Raw genomic sequence first — 13,636 nt, 5'->3', positions numbered from 1 at the left:
CTTTTTTGGTGAAGTAAATATTGTACACGTTTTCATGTGTTCACTACAACTTTGGTTCTTCCTCGCCACTTCTGTACTAAAATTCTGTTTCTCAACTGCAAATTCTCCTACTTTGGGTGTCTTCTGAACACATAACCCTCAAAGATGGAGAATGGCTACCATAAGCTACATAACTGTTCTTGCACTGGGCTAGGGTGGCCATCTTCTCACTAGCTCCTCTCTATCCAAGTTGCAACTGGCTCCTAAACGGATGATTTTGCCTTAATGAGGTTGTTCAGTAAATGCCTGTGAGGACATATTGCCATAGGAGACCCTGGGCTAAAAGACCTCAGCTCTGGCTGAGTAGATAAAGCTGTGGGCTAAGTACTAGCTAAACCCACACATTTGTGATGGATTCCAAGGTCCCATTTAAACTTTAAAAGAAAGGCCCTGAAATAATGGCAATTCTGTGAAATGAAGACAGAATTATTATATGAATAAATTATTTACTTCATGTATATTTCAGGAAGAAAATCTTATTTTCAAATCAAAATACTTTCTACTAAGTCAAATATACTTTTGATATAATTCCAGATAATATTCAAATTACCCTAAGTTTTGGACAAGTTTTTATCTTCCTAGCAACTATAAAAGCAAAAAACAAAAATCCAGATGCTTCTATTTGTATTCCAGGGAATTAATTTGACCAACTAGCCAAAATTTTGTCCTGTATGGGAACATCATGCTATACAAAGGACTGAAATTCTTATTAATTAATAGATTTCAGGCCTCTAGCTTTTGTACCTTCCACTACCTCATTCTATAATTAAAGCAGAAAGTAAGTAATTTGTATACTCTTTATTCACAAACTCGGATCTACAAATTTTAAGTGCTTGGAGGACAAGCAGAATACTATTTTTCTGCTCTGACTGTTAGAGCTTTTGTGTATATCATAAAACACATTGGTCTGTCCATATGTTTTGAGGAATTACTGGTCAATTAAAAACTTGAACCCAAATTTAAACTCAGTTAAATGTTAGTTAATAAAGAGCTGCCATTTAAAATCAATGTGTTCTTTAGGGGGCGCCAACATCTCAGTTATCCTGAGATAGAGGCTCTGACTTGGCAAAGAACAAAATAGGCAAGACAGAAGTGATATACACAGCAAGCCAAGTGTGACTAAGGACAAGCAATTTAAAACAAGATCACTTATGAAAAGTAGGCTTTATCTCACTGGAGTAAATCAGGAAAGTGAAGTAGGGAAGGTTGGTGATGAACTAGGGATGCCAGCCCAGAGCACTCCTGACATAAAGGAGAACAGTAGAGACCTCCTTCCCACAATGTGGGCCAGCCTGTAACACCAGGTGAGGGAGATGTTACATTGACTGACTGACTGACTGACTGGCTGGGTGAGTGAGGACTTCTTACCTCTGAGGAGAGACAGAGTGAGTCCCCAAGCTCAGAAGGGACAGTGGGTAGTGTAAGATGCCTGATCCCTGGGGTCATTATTCTTCTTGGAATGTGACTGAGGTCAAAAGACATCTCCAACGATGGCAAACCTATTGTCTCTTCAAAATGAAAAGTAGCCAGGAAATAAGTCCTTAGGTGGTAAAGAAGAAGCCACCCTCCCATTCTGAGTTTAAAGAACTCACACACCTGTGGTCAGGTTCAAGATTGATGAGTACTAGGAATATAAGGGAGACAATGGAATATTTGGTACTAAAATTTTATAAACACGTGCCTTGTGTAGACCTGTTCTGTGCCTGTGACTTATACTCCCTCAATCCTACCATGTTTTCCCTGTCCTTTGCCCTCTATCCTTACCCAGGTTTGATATTGAGGTCTCCTCAAAAGAAAAAGAATCTCTGTAACAAAGAGATCTGACTGTAACCACCTGAAGCTGACCAAATTTAGTATCACTAATATGGGACCACCTTCCCTGGTCTCTTGATGTGATGCAGTGTGAACTGCCTAGGACTAACAGGGAAGTATTATTACACAACAATTAACCTGAATCGAATAGAGCCTAAAGACCTAGTGTTCAGTTTATAAGCAATACCAGGAATAGAAGAATATGTTCAATGACACCATAATGAGACAGTAAGAGAGATTTGGAATGTGGGCCATCCTGTAAGACAACTGATGTGGTCTTTTCAGAAGGTCAAGGTCATGGGGAAAAAGGGCGGAGGACTGCTCTTCTAACTTTCCTGTTCATTTGAACTTTTCTTACTAGAAAGTTGGAAAAATATTTTCTTGTTGATGATTAGAGTCTCTCCCTTCCATGCATCCTCAAGTCCCTTGACCCTCTGCTTACTTTGTCCTAATTGCCTGGTAAAACCTCAACCCTGGCTAAATCCAACTCTCAGTTTGCTTACTCTGTGCTTGCACCTGGCAGCTGAATGGGCCCGGGGAAAAAACCATACATGCACATGGACACACACACACACACACACACACACACACACAAGCAGGTCTCAGTTAAATTCAGGTGGGCCCTTAGTGCAGCTGGCAATTCTACTACATTTCTCAAGTCCAGTCACTCCCTTGCTTTCCTGGGTGACTGTTATATTCTGTCTCCTCTGTCCCCCAGTGTTGTACTTCTCACCTTTATTTCAACTACAGACTTCATTTCCTATTTTATTGAGAAAACAGAAGCAACTGGAACCTCTGCAAGTCCAACCACCAGCATCAGTGCCCATATATTCAACCTTCCCTCCTGTTACTGTGGATGAACTTCCAGGTCCCTTTTCAAGGCCACATCCACTTGTTACCTGGACCCCCTTGTCATCTCACCTGGCACACTCCTCCTGTCTGCTGCATCACCAGTTTCCTCTGTAACTCATCATTTCCATCAAAACACACATGTCCTAATATCTTGCATCTTAACAAATAAAAACTCCTTGGACCAAACATCCCTTTCAGCTCTGTTCTATTTCTCTGCCTCCTTTATGGCAAACTCCTGGAAAGAGTGTCTATACCTGCTGCCTCCAATTCTTCTCTCCCCATTCTCCACAGTGGTCAGACTTTTGCCCCCAGCACTCCATTGAAACTGCCCTTGTCAAGGTCACCCATGACCTCCCTGGTGCTAAATGCAATGCTCACATCTCTGTCCAGTCATGTTGCACTATCTGGAGAGTTGACTATTCCATCCTCCCTGACATGCATTCTTGCCTGGCTTTCAGACCACCACACTCTCCTGGTTTTCCCTTCTCTGTGTGGCTGTCCTTCTCAGCCTCCTTTGCTAGTTTCTGACCTTCCTTCTTAACTTCCCATTCAGGGGTACTAGGCAAGTCAAGTCAAAATATCTGAAATAGAATCCTGATTTCTCCCCATCCCAAAGTTGCTCCACCCACCTTATCTTCTGTATAGCCCATATCTACCTGCTAATAGTGTGGACAACCATCCTGGTCTATCTGAGTTTTAGCTTAAAAATCCCACAACATGGGAAATCCTCTGGTCCCAAGTAAACCAAGACAGTCATTCACCTTACTGCTATATTATGTTTTATCCTTTTATTGTCGGTGTATTAACAGCGTAACAATATATTCCTCTACAAGGGCAGGGATTTGGGGCTGATTTGTTCATGATAACCTGTTGTACATAATAAGTTCTTAATAAATATTTATTTAATGAATGAATGGAGAGCCAATAATGACTATGATAGATTAGGATCATCCAGTGCTTAGTATAAATTCTCAATAGTGGATGCTTACAAAATAAATGAATGAATTCCCTGTAAATCTATACATGATTAAAACAGGTATACAAATACTATAACAATAATTAGTATTTAAATGGGTAACTGATGTGCAAATTTGACCCCAATTAGCATGTTAAGTTCTATCTCCCCTTTATGGATGCTACCCACATTCTCCTTTTTGATACTATTACAAACAGTAATACATACACACGACATAAAGTGTCATGCATAACGTCTGTGGACCCTCAGTAATTTAGAGCATCCCCACCTGGGAATCTTGCACACTTTACGCACTTTAAGATGATCAGATGGAGCTCCCCCCAGAGCCCCCAGTTGCTCAGGCAGAATCCCGGCAGCACTCGTGCCTGACGTCCCGCCCCCTGAAATTCTGCAGCTCCCCCGACTTCAGAACTCAGCTGACTTGAAAGTTGGGGCATAATCTCAGCACAGTTGTAATGACTACAGATGTCAAACTTTTCAAAAGAGAAAAAGTCTGGCGAACTATTCAAAGAAAAAGCTTTCTGAGGTCCAATGGGGTCTTTTCAAGAGGTACCGGTAGTTCTGGAAGGACCTGAAGAGCAGACAAGGGAAGGAGATGGGGACAAACATGTCCTATTCCTGCGGGGAGCTCAGCCCTTAACAACAAAATTGAGCGGCTCAGAGGCAATTATAGAGAACACAGAGACTCCAACCAGAGAAAAACCTATGAGGACAGAACAGGGAAAGAACTGGGAGAGCTGGGGGAAGGGCAGAGTGGGTTGTTGTCCAGGTCCTCAGGGTGAATCAGCACCTGACCCTGTCAGGGTGGCTAAGGTCACTTTCCTAACTAAGACAGCAGAGTGATCAGATGCCACCTGTGCTGTAACGAGGGTCCTGTTTCAGGAATTGCCTTTGGGGTTCCTGGGAATTTATCTGGTGATCTAAGTATCTAGTGTCTAAGAGCAATTTCTGTCCTGGTTCTCTGGTCCTTTCTCACGTGCTTCATTCTTCCCTCCAGGTCTAGTCTTGCACTCCCACCACCTGAACTACACTTAAGGGTAAGAAAATTAGACAGAACCCCTCCAACCTGCTTAGGTGCTTCCCCAACCCCAGGGAAAGGCCCCCTGCCCCAGAAGCTTCTTACCTTCTCTCCTCCCTTAAACTCTGCAGCACATTGGAATCACCTGGGGCTCTAAACACTACCAGTGCCTGGGTCCACCCCATCAAGAGACTGTAACAGTTGGGTTGTGGCCTGGGCAGTGGGGTTTTGAACAGCTCCCTGGGTGACTTTAATGTGCAGCCCGGGTGAGAAGCACTGCTCTAGATCCTGAGCTGCAGGCGTCATCCTTTTGGATGAATATCCTGCAGGTCCCTTTGCCTGTATCTGAGGGAAAGGGGTGACAGGGAAGGCAGACACTGACTTGAGGAGGGCTGGAAGGCAACTTGCTGTGCTGGGGGATCAAAGAGCAGAAGGCAGTGTCCCAGTCCTCCAAGCCCAATCGCCATCTGTTCCAGGACATTTTTGAGGCTCTAGTCAGTTAAACAAGTGAGCAAAGTGTTGATTTTGAAAATGAGAGCATATCAAATTCACTTAAATTTGACTAGGCAGAGCTCCATAGACCAAGAGAAGTAAAAGCCAAGAGTAGCTCTGGCCTCGCCATTAGAGCAGTGGATCTGAAACTGGAGTGTGCCTCAGAATCACCTGGAGGGCTCGTGGAAACAGATCGCTGGGCCCCGCCCCCAGATTTTCTTATTTAGTGGGTCAGGGTGGGACCCAAGGATGGGCATTTCTCACAAGTTCCCAGATATGTGGATGCTGCTGGTTGGGGGCCACCGTCTGAGAACCACTGCACTGGGGTGTTTCACTGTGAACCCAATGAAATGACATTTCCACCTGAAGCTATTTATGGTTAGATGTGTAACACGGTCTGCCTTAGCTACTCTTCAAACTTTTACACCACCCAACTGAGTGAAATGAAAAAAGAAAAAAAGAAAAAAAACTGGCAAAACCCGAGATATTAGTTTGGTTGAAAATAACATTCTTGGATAGGTAGAAATATTTGGAAGGATAACATGTTTTTTCTCTCCTGCTCCCTTCCTTCAAGTATTTGGTTCAAAGAATTGGGCTTTGAGTTCACCATGGTATTTTCAGAAATGATGTATATCATCATGGCCTGAAAAAAAAATCAATGCAGTTTCCAGAAATGCTTCACTTACTTCTAGGCAATAGTCTGTGTATCTGAAGAAACAATTCTAATAAATCAGTAAAACACCCTGGTCAGTCTTAGTTTGTGGGTAAATCTCTGTCAGGGATTATAAATATAAAAACTCATTAATGAGACATTTTGGCAGATAGCTTTGCTAAAAATCTAGCAAAGATAGCTGAACATCTATGATATGTACTCTCTTTTAAGCTCTTCATTTTCCATGATCAATCATTAAGAAAACGAATATTTCACAAAGCTAGTTCCTTAGTCAATGCATATTTTGTTAACCCTGGAGTAAATTCAGTCTGCTAAAGTTATCTGGAAAATATTAAGTGTATGGGGAACAGGAGAATACCATTTCTTTTAATAGGCAATATTGTTCCTAATTTATATAAAATCACTCAGCAAGGACACTGGCACACAGTCACCAATAGGAGAGCATAGTATGAATGGCTTCCTCATCTGCTGTCTATCCTCCCAGAGTTTCTCAGTAGCCTGGCATTAGAAACACATCAGCGAATTGATACAGTCAGAATTTTTTTCTTCAGGTGTTTTTTGTTGTTGCTATGATTGCTTGTTTGTTTGTTTTGATGCTTACTTGTACAGCTAAGACCAAAATATTAGGAAATAGGAAAGCATAAAAGATAATACCTCTCCCTCAAGTGTGTTTTGTCAAAACCAAATCACCGGGCTTCCCTGGCGGCACAGTGGTTGGGAGTCCGCCTGCCGATGCAGGGGACACGGGTTCGTGCCCTGGTCCAGGAGGATACCACATGCCGCGGAGCGGTTGGGCTCGTGAGCCATGGCCGCTGAGCCTGCGCGTCCGGAGCCTGTGCTCCACAGCGGGAGAGGCCACAACAGTGAGAGGCCTGCGTACCACACACACACACACACAAAAACAAATCACCTGTAGTCTAAGTTTCCACATTCACTGCTCAGAGAGATTTTGAATAATTTTCAGTCTTCCCAGAGTTCTTTATATGTACCTCTGGCTTCAAGCAAGACCCAATTATTCTACTTGTCTCAAATGTTAGATTTTTACCTGGGAATCACTCATCTTTATTTAAGTAATGAAAACATAACTTTGGAAACAAAGATGGCAAAATATCAAAATAAGTTTGTTTTTTAATAGGAAATATCCCAGCCTTGATTTTTAAAGTATGTCACTGATTATTAACAGACTTACTTGCTAATAATGAGGGTTTCCTCTCCACATATCCAGACTCTCATGAATTCTCCATACATCTTGTTGTAGTAATTGCAGGCACTACCGATCCCCATCCAGAGGAACCTGCAGTGGGAAATGAGGGGCCCAAGTCCCAGAAAATAGCCAGGACCTAGGAAGGTTATCAGATTGCAATCAGTATTTCCGTAACACCAAAAAGACAAAGTACTTTAAATTACTGTTGTTCTTATTCCTTTATATCTACATGTCCTTTTACATCTTCTGATGTATATAGGTGTATCACATACACAAAATGATTAAAACAACAACACAAGTTAACATGAGGCTCTTCACAGCTCTATGAGTAAAAAGTTGTCCAGTTGACACCACACCAGTTCCATTTGGTCTCAATCACTTCTGTCTGAACAAACTGGAATAGGTGTCTAGTCTATTCTTGCTGTGTTAAACGGTGTCTATGGGTTTCAAATACAAGTCAGTCAGTCCCTCTGGTAACAGGCACGAAAACCGGGACAAGTGACAAGTTGACAGATCTGTCTGGCTGCTAGTTTTGTCTGAAAACTGGGTTTGAAATCACCAGTCAACGGAGTGGGTGGATTTGAATTAATTTGTGGTTTTGGTGTCATCTTTTTAACTGTGAGAAACATGGCCTGCAAAGACAATGTCCAAACAAAAAGCATGCATTCCTGGGGCTTCCCTGGTGGCACAGTGGTTGAGAATCTGCCTGCTAATGCAGGGGACACGGGTTCAAGCCCTGGTCTGGGAGGATCCCACATGCTGCGGAGCAACTAGGCCCGTGAGCCACGACTACTGAGCCTGCGTGTCTGGAGCCCGTGCTCCGCAACAAGAGAGGCCGTGATAGTGAGAGGCCCGCACATCGCGATGAAGAGTGGCCCCCGCTTGCCACAACTAGAGAAAGCCCTCGCACAGAAATGAAGACCCAACACAGCCAAAAATAAATAAGTAAACAATTGTGGGGTTTTAAAAACAATGTTTAAAAAATAAAAAGCATGCATTCCTTTTTTATTTCCTTCAAAAAGAATTTGGTTTAAGAAGAGAACCTTAAGCTAAATCTCATTAGACAAAATAAAGCTAAGCACTGAGGAATGAGGCAGTGTGTCTGATCTATGTCTAGACCAGAGTCTGAGTCCAGTGATATGGTTTTAGTGAAAAGCCATGGCCCTTACACCCTTGCTGACGTAGGCGATGACAGAATTGTGAAGACTGTGAATCTGGTGAGCAGCCAGGGGAGTTGCTGTTGCTTGTATCAGAGAACAAACTTGGTAGCTTGATTTTAGTGGAGGTGGTGGTGAAAAGTTCATCAAAAGCTTGTTGGAATGGTTTTAGGAGTTTCATTGTAAAGTTATACCATTTCTGTATCTTACTCCTTTAATTCCATTCTGTCAGTGAAATAGTCCTGGAGCCAAAACTCACACAACTGTCTGAGACAGTACAGTGCTATAATAATTTAGATAATCTAAGTTTTTGTTTTGTTTTGTTTTGTTTTCTTTGGCTGTGCAGCATGGCTTGCAGGATCTCAGTTCCCTGACTGAACGTGGGCCATGGCAGTGAAAGCTAGGGATCCTAACCATTAGGCCACCAGTGAACTCCTTAGATAATCTAACTTTTTGCATGACTCATCTAAAGTGGAAGTTCAGTCCCAAATTTGGCAAACAGGGTTTACTCCTTAACTTTGCATTAGCAGGATTAATGTAGCAAATACTACCAGGTTCTTTTGTCTTTAAAGGTCTTTGTTAATGTCTATAGAACCAATATAAGAATTTGAGTTCTTTGGATCAAGGGTTCTCAATCTTAAGATTGTTCTCATAACACTACATTATACAGTTATATAGTCAGATGACTGACTTTATATTAAACTAATTTCATTGAATTCTCAAAAAGAATTAAGCTGATTTGATTGTATACATATTTCCTTAAACTTTAATCAGACATACTGACCTTTTATCAATACAAATATGCATAATAACAAAACACTTTGTATTTACAGCTTGAAACATTGTAGATCCTCAATAAATGTTTCCTGAATGAATTTTTACAATTTATTAGACATGTGTAAAGAATGAAGTTTTAAATGTCATCCTTATTTAGAATATTTTAGGTGTATTTACATTTTGATAAAAATGGAAAAATATCTTATATCTCATACGTTTAATCCATGTGAAGTCAAACACCAGTCTATTTGGGAATAGACTTTTTCAACAAACATTTACTTCATATACTATGGCCATGAGGCACAAAGACATACAAATGAAAGGGTGCACTTTCCATGTTTTATCTAAATGTTTGTTGCTGTGTGGAAAGTCTTAGTATTTGGAAACCGCCAATCAAATTTAAAATATGACAGTGAAGAGCTGTATCTGTTGAAAAAGGGAGATTGTGATGAACTCTGCTAAGGCTGAGAACCGGAGTGTTTTAACCATAAGAGAATCAGAGTTTGAGTCTTCAGCAGTCAATTGTATTTCAACTTAATTCATCCAACAAACCCTGAAACCCTACTAGGTATAGACACTAGCTCCAAGTTAGGGACCCGTGATGGTATGGTAAGTATAACTAGGTCCCCATCAGATCCTGGGCAGGGAAAAGGAATGTGAAAAAAAAGCGCAAAATCAAATAATTATCACACAATATGATCCTTTCAGTTAGCGTGTATATCTTATACTTTCCGGTTGGAGAGAAGAATGCTCTGGGGGGGGAGAAATTTTGGTAGAATATTAGGGAAATACTCTGGTTGTGTCCACATTACACTGCTCTCTGCTTCTCAGATTTGGGAATGCTCATCTAGGCATGTGTGAGTGCAGGAGTCTCTTGCACACCTCAGAGGAGCAGTAAATACTTCACTGCATTTTTGTGCAGAGATGGCCTCCATGAAGCCAACAGCTGGGGCCTCCCACCCTCTGTCCTAATCAAGAAGCTGTTACGTTCCATGCTGGGTGTACACCCTAGAGAATCCTGTGCACACGAATGTTCATAGCAGCACTGTTCACAATAGCCCCAAGCTGGAGACACCCTAAATGTCCATCAACAGTAGAATGGGAGATTAAAGCATGGGGTGTTCATATAACTGCATACCATATGAACTGCAGCTGCATGCCACAACCTGGATGAAACCCACAGGCAAAAAAGAGAGCAAAAAGGCAAAACAAGAATAATGTAGGATTCTATTGCTAAAGCATGTAAAACCAGGCAAAACTAAAGTATGTTGTTTGGAATATGAAATTAGGTGAAAAATCTATTAAAAAGCAGGGGAGCGATCATTAAGAAATAGAAGATTGTTTATTTCTGGGGATGAGAGAGGGTATGATTGAAAGGCACAAGAGGAGTTTCTAGGATGCTGCTAACATCCTACTTCTTGTCCTGGTCTGTGATGACATGTTTATTTGTGCATTTTCTGTATTTTTAATGGGCAAAAGGAGACTATTGCCATGTCCTTTTTTTTCCAGTGCTCCCATAAAGAATGTGGTGCCCAGGGCAGAGAGGGCCTCTGGGGTAGAGGACCCATGTGCAAGGTTGGGCATCGCCCTGTATCCTTGGGGGAGGGAGAGCTGCCAGGTGCCAGGTAACTGTAATCCTGGCAGAGATCAGTGAACTGCGGCAGTTTCCCCAAGTTGAAGCTTACAGAACCCCCAAATAGGAACGATTCTTTCCTCTCCGAACCCTCACGGCCCTCGCTGGCACTAAGTCCTCTGCCTATGTGTGTCACCTTTGCACACTCCTCGACCCCCCTGTCCCCATCACCTGATAATGCAGGGCCTCTCAGTAAGTGTGGGTTTAAGAAACTTAGATTTGAGTCCCAGTTTCATCACTTACTAGTTATGGACACCTAGCCTCTTTAAGTCTCAGTTTCTTCATCTGTAAAATAGGCATCAACACACTCAACTCACCGGAGTGCCCAGAGGTTCACAAGAGAAAGTGGGTGTGAAACTGCTTTGAAAACTGTAACTTACTAGAGGGCTTTGGCTCATTGTACCCTCTCAACTCTTTGGCTTCACTGACCCTGAGATTCCCCATATGTATAAAGTTAAGAACCCAGAGAGCCAGTGATTGGAGGGATCTGGCCAAAGGAGTTCAGAAGTATTGGTCAGCAAGACCCATCCAACAAGGCCAGTGTCCTCACCTTCCCTTCCCCAACCAGGAGTCGCGGGATGTCAGCCTGGGCCAGAGGTTTCTAGAACTAGAAGGTTCTGACCAGACCTCATATTTTCCCAAGGAAAGCATGGAACTAGAAGCTCCCTGGGAGCAAAATGATCATCTACCTGGGATTTAGGTCTTCCTGGTGGTCCCCCTGCTCCCCCTATTGCCACTTTCCTTCCAGTTGAGATGCTGGCAAGCCGTCTCCCTTCTGTGGCTTTAACCCCTCCCCCGTGAAATGAGGAGTTTGAACTCCACAGTTACTCATACTTGTCACAACGGTTTGCCTGGACAAGGCAGAGCCCTTCTCTGAGGCTCAGTTTCCCCTTGTGTCAAATGAACGGGTTGGGCTCCATTCCGTGGCTCTCAACCCTGACTGCTCAGGAAAGCCACCTGGGAAGATGTTAAAAAACCAAAAACCCACATGGGGACCGTCCTCAGGCAGGGCTGAGAACCACAGGACTATGTGATAGTGTCATAGACTCTCAGTGTATGACAGCATGATGTCCCCAGCCCAGAGGTGGTAGACAGAGTGAGCTACCACCTAGGCTCCTGGTCCAGGGCTTCAAGGATGCCAGTTCTTGTGTTTGCCCCTCCCCAAAGGTCCAAGGGAGTTCTACCATCACCTGCAACATAAACATCTGGGGGGAGTTGTTAAAAAATACCTCCTCCCTCACCTCCACCTTTCATGGACCCTGACTTGGGTTCCCACTGGGGGAGGAGAAATCCAGTGAGGAAGGAGCAGTGGTGGGGAAGAGGTTCAAGTTAAAAGACTGTGGAACAGTCTTCCTTCAGACCCCCATCAGGAGTAGAGAACAAAACAAACTAAACATTCCATTCCATTGGGCCTTAAAGTAAACTAAAATACCAGGCTGAATTGAGCAGAGAGACAGACAGTTCTCTGGAAAACGATAGAGAATCCAGACCCAGGGCACTTTGCAGCAGCGCCACACTCCCACTCGACATCACTCTGTGAAGAGGCCCACGATGCTTGAAAGCGTGTAATGACTCTGCTCTTGAAATAAAGCCTTATCGGATATCTTATGTATATCTATGGAACTGGGGACAGATGCCTGCTATGAGGAGTTTTCCCTGAAAACTAAAAAACCGTCTGATATTTCTGAGAATTCTGAGTTAATCTGGTAGTGTGGAGTGATAGGGTTTCTACTGGAATTATCTGGATAATTATATTATACTCTACTTTTGATTGATCCACAGAGCTTGTGGAAGTTTTTTTTAGGTTTTCAAGGGAACTGTAGTGCTCCCCAATTTTCTTCCACTGTCCAGGTCCCATCCAGCCCTTATGGTGGCACCAACATCACCACCATGCCCAAAAAGAAAAGAAAAGTGAAGAATGAGATAAAGAGAAGGAATAAGTTCAAAAAGGAGAGAGGGCAGAGGACATGGATGAGGTAAAGTTAGAGGGAGACAGAAAGGAGTACAGAAGGCATTCCAGAGACATTTTCACCTTTAGAGCAAAACTGGAATGAATTTGAATCAAAAGAAAAAAAAAACCAATCCTGGAATTGTACCTTGCTCTACTCCATCTTGAACTTACTTTAAAGGATACTAGTGCCAAGTCTATTCTACCAAAGCAAAGTGGAGACTGGAAGGGATTATGTAAGATATTGATTGAATGTTTTTAATAAACATGTGCAGATAATTAGCTAAAAGTTTTTCACCTGAGTCCTCATTTTCCCAGGCTTGCTCTTCATCGTTTTGCAAAATTTCCTTTACCCTCATGGATCAAAAGCCCAAGAAAACAATCTTCTTAGGTACAGAAATACATGACTGACTTACCTGGTATTAAGGATGTGTCCTCATAATTCCAAACCAAGAGAAGAAAGCCAGTGAGCAGCAGGATTGCAATGCTGGCAACAGGCGCAACTTCGGTCACCATGCTGGTGATGTTATAATGCCTTGGGTTCAGCACTTCCAAAACCATCTTGCGTTGCTTGAACTCAGGGGAAGCAACTTAAAGTCCTGTGGAAATCAGAGGGTCAGAAAAATTAGAGAATCCCCCAAAATGTACATTTACGACTCCTGTTGCTTCAGAGGATGCTGTACTGTAGAGATGGGCGTTCTGTTTTATAATGTGATTGGACACTTAGACGAGACAAATTTGTAGTTACAAGTCAAAACAAGCAAGCCCAAGAGAGATCTTTTGGCTTGAAGTGCAGCATTTCTGACCTTGGTAGACTCTCAGGTTCGTTTAGACGCTTGGTCTGATAGAATCTTATCGTCTTGCCCTTGAGTGGGTAGAGTGACTGAATTCCCAATTGAGAGCCAAATTTCTTACCAAAATACATGAAAATGAAGCTCATTTCAGAGATGGAGTCATTCCATGACTTCATCAGCAGATTTTGTTTAGGCAGTCTTTTTCCCTTCAAGCCAAATAAATTTTTTAAAAAAGCATTCCCCAATATTCTTCCTTGCTCA

At 42.6% G+C, this 13,636-nt stretch overlaps 1 protein-coding gene across 1 annotated transcript in view; it reads right to left on the bottom strand.

Annotated features, from left to right (window-relative positions):
- Positions 1 to 13,163, bottom strand: part of LOC309803268 (aromatase) — a gene marked incomplete at its 3' end in the record, with an annotated part of 33,173 nt that extends 20,010 nt beyond the window's left edge. Inside the window, exons 1-2 of the mRNA XM_082619275.1 lie at positions 12,998 to 13,163; positions 7,052 to 7,202 (exon numbers count right to left, since the gene is read on the bottom strand). Of these exons, the coding sequence (XP_082475401.1) occupies positions 7,052 to 7,202; positions 12,998 to 13,142 (296 nt within the window). The 5' untranslated portion in view covers positions 13,143 to 13,163. The remainder of the gene's footprint in view (positions 1 to 7,051; positions 7,203 to 12,997) is intronic.
- Positions 13,164 to 13,636: the final 473 nt, after the last annotated feature.

Source organism: Mesoplodon mirus, assembly GCF_964341445.2.
Source record: "Mesoplodon mirus genome assembly, chromosome: 4".
Taxonomy (NCBI): Eukaryota; Metazoa; Chordata; class Mammalia; order Artiodactyla; family Ziphiidae; genus Mesoplodon; species Mesoplodon mirus.
The sequence above is the reverse complement of the archived record's forward strand: the minus strand, read 5'-3'. Positions and strand labels throughout refer to the sequence as shown.